We start from the raw sequence: 19,918 nt of genomic DNA, 5'->3' as shown, positions 1-19,918 counted from the left end.
CAGGACCCGGCCAAACCCGCTGCGCCACCGCACCCCCCCCCAACATTAAAATACTTAAATTAAATTAAAATAACATCCCTAATGTATCTGAGCAACGTGCTGTGAATGCTGTGTTACATCAGCAGTGTAGTCATCACATCCTTTATTTACCCACGGCCCTGCGTTACCAAATCCCTCCATGCCCTGTTGTGGTCGAGGAGGTGTGTATCTTTGGTGTCCGTGGCGCTCACGTTCGTTGGAGTCAATCTTCTGTGACCGCCGACCGCTGTGTCTCCATAACCACAGAGCGATGGACGGCTCTCAGTCCTGGCACCGCGTGCTTGACTCCGTTTGAGCCGCTCCGCGAGAAAGCCTTGGAAAAATAACTCCATCGAATGTTTTGCCTCGTTTCCTTGGTGACTCTGAAACTTCCTGCCCAGAGAAGCTAGGGGAACGCATTCCTTCCCCTCTCTCCAGATAAATCAAGGCACTGTTGTGTAATTTTAATGACTTATCTGGGGTATTTCCATAGTTTTCTCCCTGGATGCCCATATTTATAATAAAACACTTGTAAATTGCACATAGATGAACTCTCGATTTACTCTTCTCATATCAAAATTTTGCCATAAATAAAGATGGATCGTGACATGGTGACACATTAATCGACGATACGGTTTTTACTACCCTTGGTCAATATGGTAGCTTTTACTTTCTCAACAGTATCTGGGCATTTCCAAAAGCCATTCTCTTTTAATACCTTTCTCACAGCAGAAATTGCAGCTCCAGGGATCTGAACCTTTAAACGATTGGTCAGAAAACCAGCGGTAATTAATCGTAGACCAAATGCTTTTCTATGCCACACTGCCATGATGCCTGTGCAAGGAAACATGACTTTTTTCCCCACCCCCAGAGAGCTCATAACTGTCAAACAGGCAGGTCTGTGGGATTGAGCAACTCCTTTATAGTATGACATACGAAGGGTATGATTAGTCAAGAATTTGCTCTTTTCAGAGCAGACAACAGATCGTGAGTCACAGTATATTACAGTGCTGTGTAATATACATTTATTCTTATTTATTCATTTCGCAGACACTTTTTTCCAAAGCAACTTACAATGTTAAGGTATTTACATTTATTTACCCATTTATCCAACTGGGTAATTTTACTGCTTCAGTTTATGGAAAGTACCTTGTGCTACAGCTGGAGGTAGGAACTGAACCAGCAACCTTTGGATCCAAAGGCAGCAGCTCTAACCACTAAAGCACCAGCTGCTCCATCTTTTATTATTTATTAATTTAGCTGATGCTTCTCCAAAGCTGCCCACAATGTGAGGTTTGTACACTGAGCTACTTACAGTGATCTAGTCATTTATACATGAGGGTGAATACCTTGATCATGGTACTACAGCAGGAGGTGGGGATTGAAACTGGGCTATTGAATAAGGAGGCTCTAACAATGGGGGGGCGTGGCGCTGCGGCAGGTTCAGCCGGTGCCCGTTGTGTGGCAGGTCTGGGGTTCGACCCCTGATGGGGTGCCTTGCGATGGACTAGCGTCCAATCCTGGGTGTGTCCCCTCCCCCTTCCCCTTCGGCCTTGCACCCCATGTCGCTGGGTAGGCCCCAGCTCACCGCGATCCTGCTCGGGACAAGTGGTTGTAGACATTGGTTGGTTGGCTCTAACCATCATGCTCCCTGCTGCCCAGATGAGAGGTGTATGGCAGCAACAACAAGACTGTCTAGAATTTTATTTTAAATATGCTGAATTAAATTTTTTTGCATCCACTTGCTGATTTTCGCTTACCACTTGTAGTGTCAGGGTTATGGTGGTCCAGAACCTATCCTAGAATTTCTGCTAGGCTAGGTGGGGGGGGGGGGGCACCCTTGGTGGGACATCAGTCCATCGCAATCAAGCAGCACATCTATTACTATATGCAAGTGTTTTACTCACATGTACCATAGTAAACTATTCTAATTACAACAATGTATGATATTTCATGAACACAGTAGGTCTGCCAATGGGTAACGGCAATGAAAATGAAGTTCTGTGATTAATCAGCTTGCAGTGGCTGTCTCCCAACATAGCAGTGCTGTTTTCTCAGCAATTTAAACTTGGCACATGTGAATACTAAGCTTAGTTTTCATTAACAGGGAAAAATTAGCTTGCAACGAAGCCTTGAGTTCAGTTAATTCCACGCCACATAGTTCCATGGGCTTGCCTGCATACGGGATATTTATTGACATACTTTATTGTTGACTCATTTAACGGGTGTCATGCTTAAACACAATCTCCAGAGTTGTAAAAGGCCGGTTAATAACCCAGGAAAAAAAGCTCAGGATCTTTCAGGCACAGATTATGATTTTATGGCCCTGAATGATCGCAAGAAAGTCTTGTGGAAAATGAGAATAAACAAATACCCCATCGACATATCCGTACACAGTCAGATTGCTTTAATCGCAAAAAGATATATGTGCAGATATACCTTTGGCCTGCAATTTAAAACTTTTAACAGTGAGGAATGAATCCCATTGAGTTATAAAGTGTTTATGTAGATATGATTACACCAGTCACAAAGCAAACTGGCCGATATTCAAGTATGTTCAATATTTGCGCGGCGCACGCTAGTCAAACATTCCAGCGTGACAGGTCACCCATCACATGTGGATATTTGTCTTCATGTACGCAACCGCAAAGCAGCTCAGGCCCTTTCCTCATACCAGCAGGTTCCCTTCCACTAGATCCCCAGGTGGGCCGGCCAGGTAGCGGCGGCCTACGGTAACAGTGCCGGCTTTTATTTATTATTCCCGTCGCTGCAAAACGCATTTTGAGAAGCTGCCAACATTCCTCGTCCTTGTTCTTCTGGCGCAGGTCGGCAAGCCTCGACCGAATGCCTCGAGGAGAATGTACAGTATTCGGGAGGACGGAGGAGCGAAGAGGTCTCAGGTCAAATTCCTGCAGAAATGCGTTAGACGTGCAGCTCGCTGGGCGTTCGAATTCTCCGTCATGACACCATAACGTGGCCTCAGATGTCAAAAGACGTTTCCTTTGAAAGGGTTGGAAACACGTGTCTATCGATACTTGAACCTCGCACCTTCTGTGAATAATATACCGCCACAATTTTTCTATGTTATATTCTGATTGTCAAGATTTGTCAGCTTTTTCGAGTGAAGCGTTAGGTTCTCATATTACGGTAAAAGTAAATCCTGGCTATCACGCATGTTTTAGTGCATGTGCCCGAGGATTGAAAATTAAAACATCACTGTTAATGTGTGGTGATGATGTGGTTGAGCCTGGGGTTCAAGGCGAGACACCCGTTGAGTGTGGCATTCCAGCAATGCGTTGGTCCAGATGTGTCCTTTAGCGAGGTATCGATTTCAGCCCGAAGGAATGAAATGAGGTGGCATCATTTTATGCCCTTTTTGGGGATTTGTAACGAATGCCTTCCTCCAAAGAGAGCATTAAGTTTTCACGTTGTGCCCAAAAGAAAACCTTTATGAAGAGGGACATGCGTGTAGGTCGCACGGCCTTTGCGGCTCACAGGGCTGGGATGCAAATTTCCACCATTGATTAACTGAGAAGCGGAATAACCTTGATGCCTAATTAAGGTTCACTTTATAGGGATCCAAACTGTCCAGAGGGGAACTACATTGACATAACCTTGGCAAAAGTTTATCTGTTCTGCTGCGAAGTGCTTTGTTCCTGATATGCAAAAATACATACGTTTCCACGGGATTGTCTATTGCAGAAAAAACCGAGTCAGCAGACCTCATGTGTCCCATGAACTCTTTTTTTCTATAATACAGAATAGGAGATGGGGCTCTTCAAGTGGCGATTGGTTTAACTGCTTTGAAAAATTGTTTTTTGTTTTTTTTCTATGAGCCCCAGTTAATTTCAGACAATAACCTTAATGCATTTTCAACCCTTAACTTTAACTGATGGTGCCCAGCTAGGTCACTTAAGAATCTAATAGGCTGTTTAATGGCATGTGCTGGGATTGAGTGAAAGTGCTCGAGTTTCCTACCCTAAGGCAAAGCATTGTGGGAGAGCAGAGACACGTCGAGGTTCCTCTATCCGAGCGATAATGGGGCTGCAGCCCAAATGGATTTGATTCCTCACCCTTGTTTCGCAGGCTGACAAAGGCCAACTGGGTACCACACAGCTGCACTTAACACTGTTATCGCCCGTGGGTGCGACACCATGTTAGATGAAAGACAGCATTTTTTTGCAATGATACTGTTATGTAATACAGTTCCATTTGCACGTCTAGCCAGTTCGTGATTTATTGTCGCTATCGATTTTTCGTCTACTCATAGTAGTATCAGCAGCAGGAGGCCTTGGAGGGTTTCCGTTGTACCCTAGAGAGAGCTACCCGACATTAAGTGCTTCACGTCACATCCCGTATTTGAGAAAAGTGGATTAAAACATCTATGAAAAAGCAACAGTTTCTATTGTTTTAATTTCTTTGCTTCCTTTTGTCAGCAAGAGCTTGCCACCTCTTTGTCCAGCGTTCGCTTTCCGTTTCCCGCTCCAGGTTGAGAAACGGCAGCTGAAACAACACCGCCGAGGAAGTGTGACGGATGCATTGTTGAGGGACACGCTTCTTCTTCTGAAGGCAAATCCAAGGAGAAAGCTGGGGGGGGTGGGGGGTGGAGACAATGCCGTGCCTTAAATTCTTCACACCGCCATGGTGTGAAACTGAATAGTGAACAGATGATGGCGCCGTTCTGGTTTCCAGATTTTCATTAAAAATTTTAGGGGGTCTGTTGTGGACGGCTTTCCCCCTGGGGGTCCTGGTCAAAGGCCAGGCAAAGCTCTTCGTGTATCCGGCAAATGTGAGCTATGCTGGTATCAGGAGCAGCTACTCACATAGCTGGGTAATACCTCTCATCTTACCCAGGTTATACTTGTACCTCTCGTATTCCTGCTATTTGTTCCTTTAGCCGATGTCTTTCTCTAATGCGGATTATAACGTTAGGTTTGTATATTGAGCCACACGCAATTATTTACCACTGGGTAATTTTTACTGGGGTAATTTAGGGTCAATACCTTGCTCGGTGGTAATGCAGAGCAAGCAGGGATACTAACCCAAGTTCTTTTTGGTATAAGGGGATGACTGCAACCGGTGTGTCACGTACTGTCCTGTATGTTATCGTGTGAGATACCGCGGTAGGGCAAGTTTGAAGGATATGAAATGAAACAGTGACTAAAACAAAGTCAAAGGTGCTGGAATTTTAGACAAATTCTAACTTGCGATATACAGTATATACATTTATATACACACCTTTATCTTATCTTATGGATTATTAATATTGATGCTGAAAAATCTGATTTTTGCCTTGTTGCTCTGTCTTGACGGAGAAGTTAATCTGCAGAAGGATAGTCATGAATAAGTCTGCGTAGCACATGCCTGCATGTTGTTTCTGCTAATACAAAACAAAATAAGACAAAAGATGGTGATGCAAAACTTCCAAAATTATTGCAAGCAATGACATAAATTATTTTTACTGCAGATAAACTGTGCAGTTGTTCCACTTAGATTTGGAAAGGCTGAGGCTTCACATAGCCACCAAATTTTAAAGACGCCAATTTTTCGTCAGAACGCGTTTCGAACCCCCTTCCATCTCCAAGGAAACACTAATATTTTTATCCCACAGGCCTCCCTGTGCTGCGAGAGACATTCCAGGTGTCTATTGTTCTTGGAGCTGGGCCTGGGCTCAGCTGAAAATGAGCTGTGTTTTGAGCCATAACAGAGAACTCTTGATGGCTTCAAAACCCAAGCAAGCAGAATAAATGCTGACAGCTTTTGTATATTTTGCAGAATTTTCTGGAAACCCGTGCTCACGGCTTAATGTGGGTAGTAACATTCATTTTCCCCCCAAACGCTGTATTTATACCAGGCTTTACAAGCGGAGACAAAGTATGCGTGTCGATGGCGATTTATTGATCCTGAAGTTTTGACGTTACTTCTAACCTGGCTTCTGAGTCATGGAGTATGTTAGTGTGCGCGCCTTTCACCTCCCTCATCGCCTGTGTTCTCGAACCGCTGCTGTGTTTACACAGGACCTTCTGATTTACATCATCTCGACATCAAACCCAACAGCCTGTGACAGACTTCAGCTTTTGGTAGATGGAGAACTGATGTGGTGCCTCACTGGGAAATAATCTCAAGGTGACTGAAGGCTTTTCAAACCTGTTAAATGTAAACTTTGATGGAAAAATCACTCTGGATTTTTCAACATGTGGCTCATAAGTCTCACCGAGGGGCTCGGGCCAAGTATCCCGGCAAATTAGCGGAGCATTTTCCAGGCTAATTATGGAGGAATTTCGGGTGTGCTAATGGGTGCTGCCCAAATCGTTTCACTGAGCGCCTATGAAACCGTGTCACATGCTGCTCGGGGAAACAAAGGGATCTTTATGTGCGAGGCTATAGAAGCAACACGGCCCCCTGGAAAACAGCTGAAGTCTGGCACATTGCACCGAGCAAAGGCGGCCGCTTTTAGCGGCTAGGTGACATCACGGCCCCCGATCCAGGTGTGGTGGCTGACGTGGGCACAGACGGGAGCCAAAAACTGGGTGCTGCAGGACCCCCACCCAAAGCAACTGCAGTCCCACCCTTTCCTGGCGCCCCCATGATGGGAGGACAAAAACTCGGTGTGCTTTAACCCGCGCACAACAAGGTATTTGTTTGCAGCCACCATAATTTGCCCCCGTAAACCAGCACTTGACCAAAGGGGCCACTTTGGAACGTTTAGGTAAATGGTCTGGCACGTGTCAGATGGCTCCGACTGAACGTGACACAGACTAAGTAAATGCTTTGACTGTGGAAAAGGGCAGACTTTCCTTTCAAAAGCAAACTGCTAGCAAGCAAAGTTAACAGAAGAAAATTAAAAGCCAGGCTTCCCCATAATGGTCTCATTATTTCGAGGAGGGGATAGAAGTCTGATAATAACATCAGTTTAACAGTGTTTTAAACTCCCTTATCAGTAACCGTTAGATTAGCCCAAAGTCGAGTATGATCTCGACTCCAAGTGCGGTAGCTGTTTTGCTTTTCCCAGGCTTAAGGCCCCAGTTATAGAAATCTAGAGGGTGTTGGATGATTCTGAATGTCTATCAAAACACTAGGTTAACCAATAACTCCAGCTCTCAAAAAAAGCCCTGGACACAATTCTGGTTGAAGTACAATAGAGGAGTGAAGGAATAAACAGGCAAGAGCTGAAAATTACACAGATGTTTCAGTTCTTGTCAATATTATCATTTGCCAGTATCAACAAAATGTTGAAGTTGTGGTGAGAAATACTGATGTAGCATTCACGAAAATGCAAAACGTAAAAGTACCACAGCACGTGCATATCTTACGCTCTGCCTTTACTATGTTTTCAAGGACCAACATTAAAATTATGAAAACTGAAAGAATTTCACATGCAGTTATGACTTGTCATCAGTTCAAGCAGAGCAAAGTTCACTGCCAGCACCTGCATCCTTTTATTGTGTGAAAACATTTACATAACGTGAGTGCCAAACATTTTCAATTCATTTGAATTCCTTTGGCCTGACTTCTCCTCGTGTAGCTTTACGGAAGTCAGCAAAGTCATTAATGGAAAGCAATGCGTTTAATGATGGTAATGAATACCAGGGTGTACATGGCTACTTGCTCACACTGGAAAGATGCTTGGGAGACAAAAAGCACATCAGTCCATCAGAAGTCATTAGAAAACTGCAGAAATTGAAGGAGCGCATACAAAAGAGGTGTGTTGTATGGGCAGAAATACATTCTGTACCAGTTAGTATCGGGGCAGAGTTTTGGAGACCAAGCAGCTCTGAGGTGTAAATGTGACTGCTTTGTCTCAATTAATTACACATACATTTATTTATTTATTTAGCTTTTCTCTGAAGCAACTTCCAGTGTTAACCTACTTCCAATTTTTTCCCCATTTATAAAGCAAGGCTATTTTTACAGGAGCAATTCAGGGTAATTACCTTGCTCAACAGCACAACAGCGCAGATCTGATCCAGATGATCATCATAATTATGTATGATCCTGTAAACATTTCCAAACCTGTGAAATTACCTTAAGCCAACAGCTTCAAATAACATCCTTAACAGAGACGCTTACAATAAACCAGTATATTGCTGTACAGCAAAAAGCACCCCAGTGCAAGGATCTGCATCCCGTGATGCAATATTTCTGCTTGCCTTTAGAGGTTTCTCCAATGGCATCAGGGGCTTCTGGAAAATGTACACAAAAGCACGTTTCCACAACACACTTGTGACGACAGACTATAGAACAGGATGAAGACAATCTGTTCTGGATTGTTTCCTACGTCTACCGCGTTCCTCATTCGAGGACAGTGTGTGTCATCACCCTTTTCCAGTTTTCTGTGTGCTCACAATAACAAGTGGCACTTTGACCCATCCATTGCACAGGGTCACAATGCTGAGAGCTGCAGACATGAACAGTCCTGCGCCACAGTTCAACACTGCCCCCTACTGGCACTCTATCGCAGCGCTGCCTTCGCCAACTTGAGATGCAAAATTCTCCTAAAAAAAACAACAAAATACATTTTAGTAATCCAAAAAGATTCCCATAAATCAGCTAAATCAAAACAACAAACAAACAGAGAAATATTTTTAATACCGTGCGCAGATATAAAAGTTAAAATATATATGTAGAAATTAAATAAAGTATATCAGTCAAAGATCATGGAACTTTTTAGGTAAAAAGTGATGAATGGCTTAAAAAAATACACCGTAATCCCTAAGACATTTCTCTGTGACTGAAAAAAGAAAAGCTACAATATGTTTTTGCAGGCAAAAAAAGAAAGTCCAGCAGGAAGTCGCACAAGAATTGGCATTTTGGTCAGTTAGACTGTAACTGTCGCGTTGGCACCTCAGATTATGTAAAAAAAAAAAATAATAATAAAAAAATATTGAAATAAAAAAACAGTTCAGATAGTGGAACTGCAAAGTAGTTTCTACAGAATATAAGTTAGTGCAATAATGGCAATAGTTAACAATGATAGTACAATGATATAGTTAGCAATAGTTACTATTAAAAAAAAATAAAAACCTCTTTGTAGTAACTGCTTTTCGGCCACTAACACCGATATGCGTTATACGGATTACAAAAAGATGTTTTTTATTATTTGGTTGTTAGAAGGACTTATTAGGATGAAAAATAGTCCACAAACACGACCTCTCCTTAGCGGAAACGCCGCCATGTTGGGTGAGGAAAAACACTGGTAATAAAAGTCACGCTTCCGGTGGTATCTCGTTGTTCAAATTTCAAAATAAAAGGCCTAGCACGCTTTTTCAAGTACCAGCAAAATCAGGCAGAAATTTGTACATAACCAAGACTTTTGTTCTGCCCCTTTATACTAACAGGGTTAGTATAAAAATTTGTTCTGCAAAGGAGTATCTCAGGAAGATCATATTTATAGATATATAACCCAATGAGCATATTAGCATATCCCGAGGTTAAAAATAGCTGGTTAGAATGCCAAACACAATACAGACATACGGGATTTTTTTTGTTTTAAAGAAATGCATTACTATGACTCTGTTCTTCATCTTGCAATTTATAGTGTTCCACGCTTTCATTCACAGGATCAATCCAGTAAACACGTTGTTAATGTAATGATACTGTAGGAGTAGTACTGGACAGTAGACTGGGCTTCAGCTTTCAGATAAATTCATGAACCACCACATCTCTGTAGCCTTTATTAATTATTGTTGCATTTATTATTTTCCTCCGAAACATCGTAAAAAACTTTCCCACAGCTTATCCAGGCGGAGTGTTTAGTCAGTGGTCGCTTGTTATGGTAATGGGAACTACGAAATAGAAGGGAAAATATTTTGAACGACCAGTTTTCCTGTCACGCATCCGCGCTCAACGGAAGGTTATTCACAATTGGTCGGGGCAGAAGAAAGTTGCGTCACCATTGGACGTACAACTCCGGGTCTTTTTCAGCGCGAATTCTTCTTCCGCTGTAACTCATTACACGTCCGCATTGCAATTGGATGTCGAGCCCCTTCTCTTTCTAGGCGGGCATTCCCCAGTGTGACGCAACAGATATCAACATGACGATTGGCTGCTATTCTCTGCGCTTTCACCAAAGACCATACCTTTTCCGGTGTGACTCGCAATAGCGCTCAGTTACAGTTAGCTTCCAATCGCCGCACTTTTCACAAAGGGACGATCCCTTTTCAGTGTGACCAAGGTGAGATCTGCGTTTTGATTGGCCATCAAACATCTGCCTTCCTCATACGGCCGTCCCTTTCTGGTGTGACGCATACGACATCTGCGATACGATTGGCTTTCGGGTTCGTGCTTCCGCGGAGGGTCATCCTCTTCCGGTGTGACTCATAAGTGTTGTTGCAGATACGGATAGAGAAGACTGACCCCTGAAAAATACGTTCTATGATGAGATAGGTGAGTCGCTTTGCAACAAAATCTATGAAAAGCAACAAAGCGACGGAGAAGCGACTGATCTATGAAAACCAATAAATCTGCTCAGTTGATCTTCTCGCTGTCAGTTTTGTTGAGCATCTGAAGAAGACGCCTGAAGACCAGCAGTCTCAGCCTCAGGTGAGGGGCGCCTTATTGTTTTTTTTTTCCCCTTCGTGTAATTTCACAAATATTTTCACTCCTACGTTATTACCTTGTTACCTAAGACATCTTAGTCGTTATTGATTGAACGTTACCTACTAGCAACGTGCTTTCGTTGCGGCTTGACTCCGTTCTCCGCCCCTTAGACTAGTAACTTAGTCTTAATTCCAGCAGTGCCAGTGAAATTTTTTTTCTCCCACAACAAAGTCAACAGCACAAATATTTTTTTTTTTGCGCTTCTAAATTTCTCCATTTACCGACCGCTTTACCCAGTGACTCCAAGTAATTTTTGAGAAAACAGTCGCGCGCTGACAGTGAGTTCCAACCCCCCCCCCCGCCCCCCCCCCCGGCTTTGTCGCGCGACACTCTTATAAATAATATATTGTTTAAAATGATGTCCGCGCAGGTAACTGGAGCAGAAACGAGGCGAAAGTGCCGCTCTGTGTCCCTTTAAAATGAGTTTTGTGTCTCTACCTCTGAGCTGAAACTGCAGTTGATCAGTTAATTCCTCGTGCAGTTGTTCGCGTGGCCGCACGGTGGCGCACTTCTACCTATTCTCCCCGTGGTCACGTGCATCTCGTCCTCCTGCTGCTCTGGTTTCCTCGCACAGTCCAAAGACATCTGTTTCGCTTGGGCTGGTGATGCTAAATTTGTGTGTGCGTGTGAGTGATTGTGCCACAGTGCTCAGGTCTGTGTACCCTGGACTTAGGCCCTGACCCACCGCAGCTCTTGAAGATTCACCGATGCAGTTATTTGTCTGCAACCGATGCGATAAATTGCACATAAATATGTAAGCAGTCACCTGATTGTTTTTACAGAAGATGAGTTCTCAGCAGTTCCCCCGCACTGGAGTACCTCCCCCAGGCCTTGGGCAGGCTCAGGTACCCGGGCCAAGTGGCACCATGGGGGCTGGGAGTCAGTCAACCCCAGGTAACGAATGCTTCCGTGGAAATGATACGGTTTGAAGGTGTCTTGAAGCCGGAGATGGGAGGTCTTGATTGTTTTGAGTGGGACCGGCAGGAAGGAAGGCGAATGCAGTGTCTGTGTGCTGCCCCACAGGAGGCAGCGAGGAGAGTTGCCGTGATCCCGATCACAACTCACGCGATCACCCTCCTGGGAGCGGTGGAGGCAGCGGGAGTGGTGGGGGCCTACCGTTCCGGGATGAGAAGCAGGAGACTGTGGTGGTTAGGCCCTACCCACAGGTGCAGGCGCACAGCCAGCCTCTCACCATGGCCCAACATCTGCCCATTCAGGCTGGCACACCTGTCACTGTGTCTGCCACGCCCACTCACCTACCACAGGGCCTCCCACTAGCATTCGCAGAGGGCCCTATGAAGGTAGGGGCATGGAAGTGTTGTGGGTTTTGATACTTCCAGCAAGTTCTTTTGGGAAATATCCAAGAATATCTGCTGCTTTTTGAGCTACAGTGCTGAAAGATGACTAAGTAAAATACTGTAGTAAAATACTTGGTCAGTACTAACTGCCACCTCTGATACTGTGTGCTTTTACTTTCAAACGATTTGTTACTGAGCCACCTGTGTTTTACCGTGCTAGTCCACCCTGAAGACATCCATGCCAAGTCGCCTGATTGCCCCAGCGCCAGCCTCCAACCAGGGCCACCTCACCAAAGTGCCGGGTCATGTCACCGTTACCATGGAGAACAGCATGCCTCAAAGTTCAGCCATTCCTGTGGCGACCATCAGCGGGCAGCAGGTGAAGCATTGGTACTTTCTATACCGTGGAGGTCCCTGCTCGAAGCTCTCCTCACTAACTTAGTGATAGTTGTGATGCATGGTTGTATTCCTTGTTTTCATGGACTTGTTGTGTTTCTCCAGGGTCACTCTAGCAACCTGCATCACCTGATGGCAGCCAATGTGCAGATCATCCGCAGCAGTACACCCGCGCTGCAGATAGGGTCATCAGCCCCCCCTCCGCATACCTTCACTTCCCACCTGCCCAGAGGTGAGAAATGGCCCAGTGGTTCGACTCCTTCCTTTCAGACCGATTCTGTTGAAAGCTTGTGGTTATGAAGATCAATTCTAGATTCAGTGATGTTTGGCTCAGTTGATCTCAATGTCTCTGTGTGGCTGTGGCTTTAGGAGCAGCTGCCGCAGCTGTCATGTCCAGTACTAAAGGTCCCACTGTCCTGCGGCCAGCCTCGGGTCCGAGTGCAGGGGCTGGCCAGCCCACTGTCCAGCACATCATTCACCAGCCAATTCAGGTAGTGCATGCATGGTGTCGTGTCTCTTTTTCTTCAGCTCACACCTCCTCCCTGCTCTCCAGCTTTCGAGGAGTGAAGCCTCTGTTGCACCGCTGATTATTGTTTTTCCCTGCAGTCGCGCCCTGTGGTCACTACATCTACGGCGGTGCTTCCCACTGTGGTGGCCCCAGTCTCAGCCACTAGGGCCCAGTCACCTGTCATTACCACAACAGCCACACATCCGGCAGAAATTTTGCATGGGTAAGGATGAAGATGCCAGCATGGCGTGTAACCATGTAAAACTTTCCATCTCTGAAACCAGATCGCGGCACCAGTTGTAGCACCTTTTTGAACTCGGTTTTCATTTTTCAGACGTCCAGGGCTGACTATCCACCCCCCGCCACCTGCTACTATCAGCATACAGCGTCCGCCCTCCTCACGGGACACAGCCACACGCATCACCCTGCCTTCCCACCCAGCTATTGGGACACCGAAGCCTCAGGCGCCCCACACTATGACTCAGGTCAGCTCGCTTTTACATTTCCTTCTGATGTTGAATTCTCTTTCCCCCCTCCCCAGCTTGAGATACAGTTTGAAAGTATATAACAACTGGTCATGTGCCCTGTTTGCAGAAATCCATCTTTAGCACTGTGACTCCGGTTGCTGCGGCAACAGTGGCTCCCATCCTGGCTACGAATACTGTGCCTTCACCAACCACTACAGGCAGGGCGTCTTCCTCGTTCCTAATCAGTTTATTTCACTTCACAAGAAGTGGTTTCTAGTCATCATTTCCTGCTGTTTAACTCTATGCAGTAATTAAAACATTGAATGTGTAAAGTAAAATGAAAAACGTAGAACAGTTGCGTTACGGTATGTAGTCTTTGTGTGCTGTAATATTGATCTTTCACTGGTTTATCCTTCTACACCAGGCTCTGTGTCCCACACCCAAATGACCACCAGCAACATTGTTACCATGACAATGGCCTCCCATTCCTCTCATGCCACAGCAGTGACCACCTCCACCATCCCAGTAGGTGAGTATGCCCCACCTCTACCGTCACACGTGCCTTGTGGGCAACGTGGTTTTCTGTTGTCGAGCCATCTCTCACTTTCTGACTTTGACGTCATTGGTCTCAGTGTGACCCTCTTGCAGGTGGAGCATCTAAGCGAGAAATTCTTTGAAAAATGTTAATTTGTGTCCTTGTAATTATAGTTTGCTGAATACAAAGGTGCTCTTTGACACGAATAAATCCGCAGTGGTGCAACGTGATGCATGTTGAATTTGCGGCAGCTGTTTGTGTGACCCTGTCTGTTGACTTGTTCTGCTCTCCTCCAGCCAAAGTGGTCCCGCAGCCCATTGCTCACACCTCTCCCCGCATTCAGCCCGAATACCCTGGGGAGCGCGGGAACCTTATCCCCATCTCCGGACACCGCTCGTCCCCCAATCCCGTTACCATGGAGGCCAGGAGTGACAACAGGTAACGTGTTTTATTCTTAAACATATTTGCTGAATATATCTGGCTGATTTGGGTTATTTCTGTATGGGATAGAGGTGACATTTTGTACGACTGTAGGTTTTCTCCCTTGGAATATGTCTGGTTTCTAAGAGCAAATTTGGGTTTGGGGCAGCAGGTGGTATAGTGATTGAAACCACTGCCTTCCACTGTAAGCACCCAGGTTTAAATCCCACTTGCTGCTGTTGTCGTCTTTATCAGGGTACTTACCCTGAATTGCTCTAGTACAAATTATCCACCTGTATAAATGGGTAAATCATAGTAAGTAACTCAGCATTAAAACCTAAATTTGCAAGCATCAGCTAAGTGGAAAAAATGAAAATGTTTACTTAATGGTATTTGTGTGGCTTTGCCCTCAACAGACAGCCTGTGCCAGTGCAGTTCCAGTACTTCCTACCTACATACCCCTCTTCTCCATACCCACTGACGCACACATACACCCCCATCACCAGCACGGTGTCCACCATTCGCCAGTACCCAGGTACAGGACCTCTCTTAATGGGGACAGCTGTCTGGTGTGTTGTTTCCTTTTTGGAGTTGCCTTTATGGTCCTTAGTACCTCTGTTCTGAGTTATCCCCCTCCCCCTTGTCCATGGTTCTTGTTGCCCACAGTGACTCCCCAGGCACCCAGCTCGGCGATGCCATCTCAGGCTGGAGTGGGCGTGGCGTCTGCTGTTCATCTCAACTCCATGCAGTTGATGACAGTGGACCGCATCACCCAGATCAGTACGCAGGGCATCCAACCGGCTGCCATGGCTGCGCAGAGCATCCAGTCGGGCCCAGTCGGGACCCAGGGTCTGCACACCTCTGCCCCGATTGGCGCACAGAGCATCCAGCCTGCACCTCTCAGTGCCCAGCAGCCGCAGGCGGAGGCCAAAGCATCAGGCAAGTTGATGGAACACATCAGATTGATGCTCTTAAAATACTTGTGGAATCTCCATGATATGAGATGTTCAGCATTGTGTTGTTAAGAGACAGTAATGTCTGTAATACTGCTAATGCACCTCAGCTGTGTTGCAGAATTATTTTTTTTATTTTATTTATTTTTTTTTGGGCCCTTTGCTTGGTTTCCTAGTGGTCCTAGCAGATGGTTCCACTCTGGTGGCCAATCCCATTGGCAGCACTTTTGGTGCTGCACCACCAGTCACCACAGCAACGGGGACACACCCTCAGGGCAGCAGTTCCAGTGCTCCCACCTTGGTGTCATCGCCTAGGCCAAGCATCCTGCGCAAGAAGCCTGCCAGTGAGAGGTGAGACACCGTTAGGGGTCTGTTACAGAGGGCAGTGGATGTTTGTGTTCCTGTCTGCAGTGGGGATGCTTGTGCCACCGATTCTGGTGTTGGAAACTTTTGTTTGCCGCTTTATTCAACTCTATAGTTCTGCTGTGCGGAAAAATCTGATCCCAGCTCAGCCCAGCGAGGCCACAAGTCCACGACTGGATGGTACCATAAGGAGCGCGTCGGGATCACCGAGGCCGGCAGGGTGAGATTTTCCCTGGGTTGAGGGATGAATCCTCTTGGCCGAGTAGAAGCTTTAATACAGGGAAACAGACTATTGTGTTTCAACTGTGTGAAACTACTGACCTTAGATGCTTTGTTGTGACACCTATTACTCTGTCCGCTCAGAGTGAAGACAAAGTCCGACATCCACGTGGCTATTGCACCCCCAGTGCCAGCCCCTATGGAGGCCTTGCCCAGCCAGATCAGTGAGCAGTCGCAGCAACAGCAGGCCACGCCCTCTCCTGCCCAGCACCCCTCACAGGCTGTGCCCACCCTCCTGGCAGCAACTGGCCCACCCTCGCAGTCAGCTGCAGCTCTGTCTGCCATCCCTGCCGCTGTGACTGTGGCCCCACCCATCCCCGCTTCCATGGCTAATGTGGTGGCTCCTCCCACGCAGCCGGCAGCCAGCAGTACGGCTGCCTGTGCCGTCAGTGCCACCCTCCCTGAGATCAAAATGATTAAGCAGGAGGTGGAGCCAATGGACACGTCACAGCCAGGTAACACTGGAGCTCTAACACCTGTCTGCTGCTTGTTCACTTCTAGTCTGCTTACGCTGAGCTTACAGGATGTCGTCATCCTGCTCTCCACAGTGTCTTCCATGACGCCTGGTGCATCTGCCATGTTGGCCCCCCTGGGAAACGCGCTGGGTGTCCCTGGGGCTGATGTCATCCCTGGTGCCTCGCCCAGAAAGAAGCCCCGCAAGCAGCAACACGTGATCTCCACAGAGGAGAGCGAGATGGTGGAGACCAATAGCACGGACGAGGAGAAGGCTGTGCCCCGACCTCCCAGCATCCGCCCGGAGAAGCGCAAGTCACCCCCCAAGGAATACATTGGTGTGTGAACTGTACCCACTGTCAGTGGAATTCGGGAAGTGATGGGTAGCAGTTGAGGATAGATTTATATCCTGAAGGTTGCCACTTTAAATCCCACTTTCTGCTCCTGCTGTAGTACCTTTGAGCAAAGGTACTTACCCTGAAATGCTGAAGTGAAAATGTTAGACATATGAATTGGACCGAAACTATTTTGTTTTGGATAAATGCATCAAGTAATAAATTGATGATGATAAAAGTGACTTAAGGTCCTTCCCAGGTTGCTGCATAGCTGGAACCTCTTATGTTGATGATATAATAGCTGAAAAGTGGGCATAATAACTGTCTTGTACTGTCTACGTGACGGCTGTGACGGATTTCCCTCAGTGATGCCCTTACCCTTCTTTCCTGACCTCTCTTGCAGATGAAGAAGGTGTGCGCTATGTACCTGTACGCATACGCCCTCCGGTTACGCTCCTGCGACACTACCGCAACCCCTGGAAGGCAGCCTATCACCACTTCCAGAGATACAGTGACATCAGGGTTAAAGGTTACCTAGAATTATTCTTGCATCTTGACATGCTTTACTTTCACTGCCCACCTCTGGTCTTTAATAGGGTTAAAATAATCAAAATGTCTGCTCTCTCACCCTCAGAGGAGAAGAAAGGAACTCTCCAGGATGTGGCCAATCAGAAGGGTGTGGTGTGCAGAGCACAGGGCTGGAAGGTTCACCTCTGTGCTGCACAGTTGCTCCAGTTGGTGAGTTCACAATTCGTGGGCTCGATGACAGAGAGGCTTTAGTTTGTGGAGCCTCCTCAGAGCTGGACCTTTTTTGTAGCTCTCAATATTGTGATTGCAAGCTTGATGTTCTACTACTAATGCTCAGCTGGACTTCCTCAGACAAAGTAGCTTTGAGTGATGGGTTGTGTGGATTGAGGGCATGATGGAATGTGGCTTCTGTGCATTGCCAGACGAGCCTGGAGCGTGACGTCTACAGCAGGCTGACCACCCTCCAGGAGGGACTCATCCCGAAGAAGAAGGCTGGGGCTGATGATGAACTTCACCGCATCAACGAGCTCATCCAGGTGACACCTCAGACTCTGATTGGAGCAGTATTTTCCCATCAGCTTAGGCTCTTTTCTTGACCTGAATTGTGTTAAAAGGGACAGGGGCAAGTATGTGATATGGAAGGGTCAAGTTATGAATGTGCTGCATTACCCTGAGGTGGCAGCATTGAGCAGTACTTATAATCTGAGGAGAAGAAATACTGTTACTTCATCAGTGAGGTTCTGATCTAGATTTGGTTTTGGCATCACGCATAACTAGCTTTGTCTAACAGAAAAGTGGACTTCACACTTTCAACTCTAAGTATTCGGTTCAGAGTAAAACAAATGTAGGGTAGGGTGTTTTTTACAAGGTGTTATTGTGAACCCCTATGTTCGAACAGCCTGGCTGTATATGTAGTCACGATTAAGACTGGATTGTGGGTCTTGAACTGATATCCCTCCATCTGTCCCCACCTTCCTGACAGGGTAACATGCAGCGCTGTAAGCTGGTGATGGATCAGATCACAGAGGCCCGTGATGCCATGATGAAGGTGCTGGACCACAAGGACCGGGTGTTGAAGCTGCTCAACAAGAATGGTGGGGCCAAGAAGGTGTCCAAGCTAAAGCGCAAGGAGAAGGCCTGAGGAACCTCACTGAGCTCACAGTGTAAATTATGAATACGAGAGGTCCTCTGTGGACCTTCATGCTTCCTGAGCAAGTGTTTCATATTTCATTTGACATTTTTGGCATAATTTGAGTCAGTCGAGTTCTCCATTTAAGAAGCCAGACATTATTTTGTGATTGGTGACTGAACAGATGGGACAAGTCTTACTCCTAGCTCTCTGACGGCCAGATGGGTGTGCTTTGGTTTCGTTTTGGCACATTGGAGTACCTCTGGAACTCATACATTTCTTCTCCCTTGGAAGTTACCTTGTCCCTCTTTCTGATGGGACTGCATGCGTTGGCAGTGCAGTTGTGTTGCTGCGGCTGCTGCACTACGGAAACAGGACTTGGTCTCAGAGAACAGGCACGTCCTTACAGGACAAATGAGCAATCGCTGACACACACTCTGCGAACAGCAGTGGGAAAGACTCCTAAGCTGTACCCAAATGTGTCCTGACTTTTGTGCCTTTTAGGAAGATTCATTTCCTGAAATGAGTGCAAGTGCTGATCTTTCTCAAGTCTCCCTCTTGCTTTTTAATGTAAACCTGAACCTTTCAACCTGGACCTTGGTCATACAGTGTGGACTGTATCACTGATATTAATTCTGTTGCGTTTAAATTTATATCAGATTTTTCCCCTAAAAAGTCAAGTGTTAGAATATTCCAATTTGAATTTTCTTTTATAAGAGAGTATAACATTAAAACATTTAAAGTATGTGATCATGAGAAAATTCCTCCTGGTTAAAAATAAGTGTGAACTGCTGAAATATTAATGTAGCCTCTCAAAGAATAACACCACATCTTACTGGATGTCCTGCATTTTGAACAAAGCTCATACTGGTGTGTATTTGCTAGTGTGTGTGGTTTTACATCTTCAGAGCTGATTGCATTTCCTCGAGCAGTATCTAGGATTAGGCTGTTCCCATCAGTCACCAAGGTTGAACATATAACATATTTGAAAGCAAAGTCTAACGGTGGAAGACCCGGAAAACCCGAACACACCGCTCGGTTATGTGTAAAGATAAAAACTACGTTTGTGTTTTTTGTAAAGGAAAATGGCTGAATTTGTGTTTTTGTGGTTTTCTGTACTGTTGGTTGATCTGATTTGATTTTGACTGCTTCAGTTTTACAGGTGGATCTCAAGTCAACGTGTTTGTGAAACAAGTTTATGTACATAGTTACTTGGTGTCAGTATATTGTAATTCATTGCTGTAGTAAAAAGTTTCTACATTCAGTTGGAGTACTTGAGTCTTTGATTTATTTTTAATTTGGTTGTCTGAGGTTGTTTTTCAGAATGTGTTAAACTGATGAAAAATGGCTAGTTTTCCATAACTGATAAATCTGTAGTGATGGAGAACTGTTAAAAAGTGGGTTTAAGCTGTTTTTAGTTCATTTTCAGTCTGGAAGGGCATGAATGATGTTTACTTGGTCACATGGAACAGTTTACAGAAACGCACATCTAGTATCGGCTTGATGAGGATCATTAATCGATTTACCATCATCCTGCCGCTGTAAAGTACCAAATGGAGATGTTTCTTGACAGAAACCAAGCCTCCACAGCAGGTTGCCAGAACCGGCATTTAGAACTGATAATTATCAGACCCCAC

At 45.8% G+C, this 19,918-nt stretch overlaps 1 protein-coding gene across 1 annotated transcript; it reads left to right on the top strand.

Moving 5' to 3' along the window:
* Positions 1-10,334: 10,334 nt before the first annotated feature.
* Positions 10,335-19,465, top strand: sap130b (Sin3A-associated protein b). Its single transcript, XM_029249456.1, has 22 exons — positions 10,335-10,404; positions 10,509-10,558; positions 11,396-11,511; positions 11,641-11,918; positions 12,136-12,294; positions 12,417-12,543; positions 12,681-12,802; positions 12,918-13,042; positions 13,154-13,304; positions 13,414-13,504; positions 13,711-13,815; positions 14,118-14,259; positions 14,658-14,776; positions 14,908-15,180; positions 15,371-15,545; positions 15,673-15,777; positions 15,921-16,291; positions 16,385-16,627; positions 17,028-17,153; positions 17,259-17,362; positions 17,575-17,688; positions 18,135-19,465. Exons 3-22 carry the CDS (start codon positions 11,403-11,405, stop codon positions 18,291-18,293), a joined length of 3,198 nt encoding a protein of 1,065 aa, XP_029105289.1. The 5' UTR covers positions 10,335-10,404; positions 10,509-10,558; positions 11,396-11,402; the 3' UTR covers positions 18,294-19,465.
* The last annotated feature ends 453 nt before the right edge of the window (positions 19,466-19,918 follow it).

Source organism: Scleropages formosus, chromosome 25, assembly GCF_900964775.1.
Source record: "Scleropages formosus chromosome 25, fSclFor1.1, whole genome shotgun sequence".
In the NCBI taxonomy this organism is placed as follows: domain Eukaryota; kingdom Metazoa; phylum Chordata; class Actinopteri; order Osteoglossiformes; family Osteoglossidae; genus Scleropages; species Scleropages formosus.
This window is presented reverse-complemented; position numbering and strand designations above follow the sequence as displayed.

Coding starts and splice junctions, on each gene's coding strand:
- sap130b (XM_029249456.1), top strand. CDS start 11,403: ATGAGTTCTCAGCAGTTCCCCCGCACTGGAGTACCTCCCCCAGGCCTT. Junction 13,305..13,413: donor CGCCCCACACTATGACTCAG/GTCAGCTCGCTT, acceptor CCCTGTTTGCAG/AAATCCATCTTTAGCACTGT. Junction 13,505..13,710: donor GCCTTCACCAACCACTACAG/GCAGGGCGTCTT, acceptor CTTCTACACCAG/GCTCTGTGTCCCACACCCAA.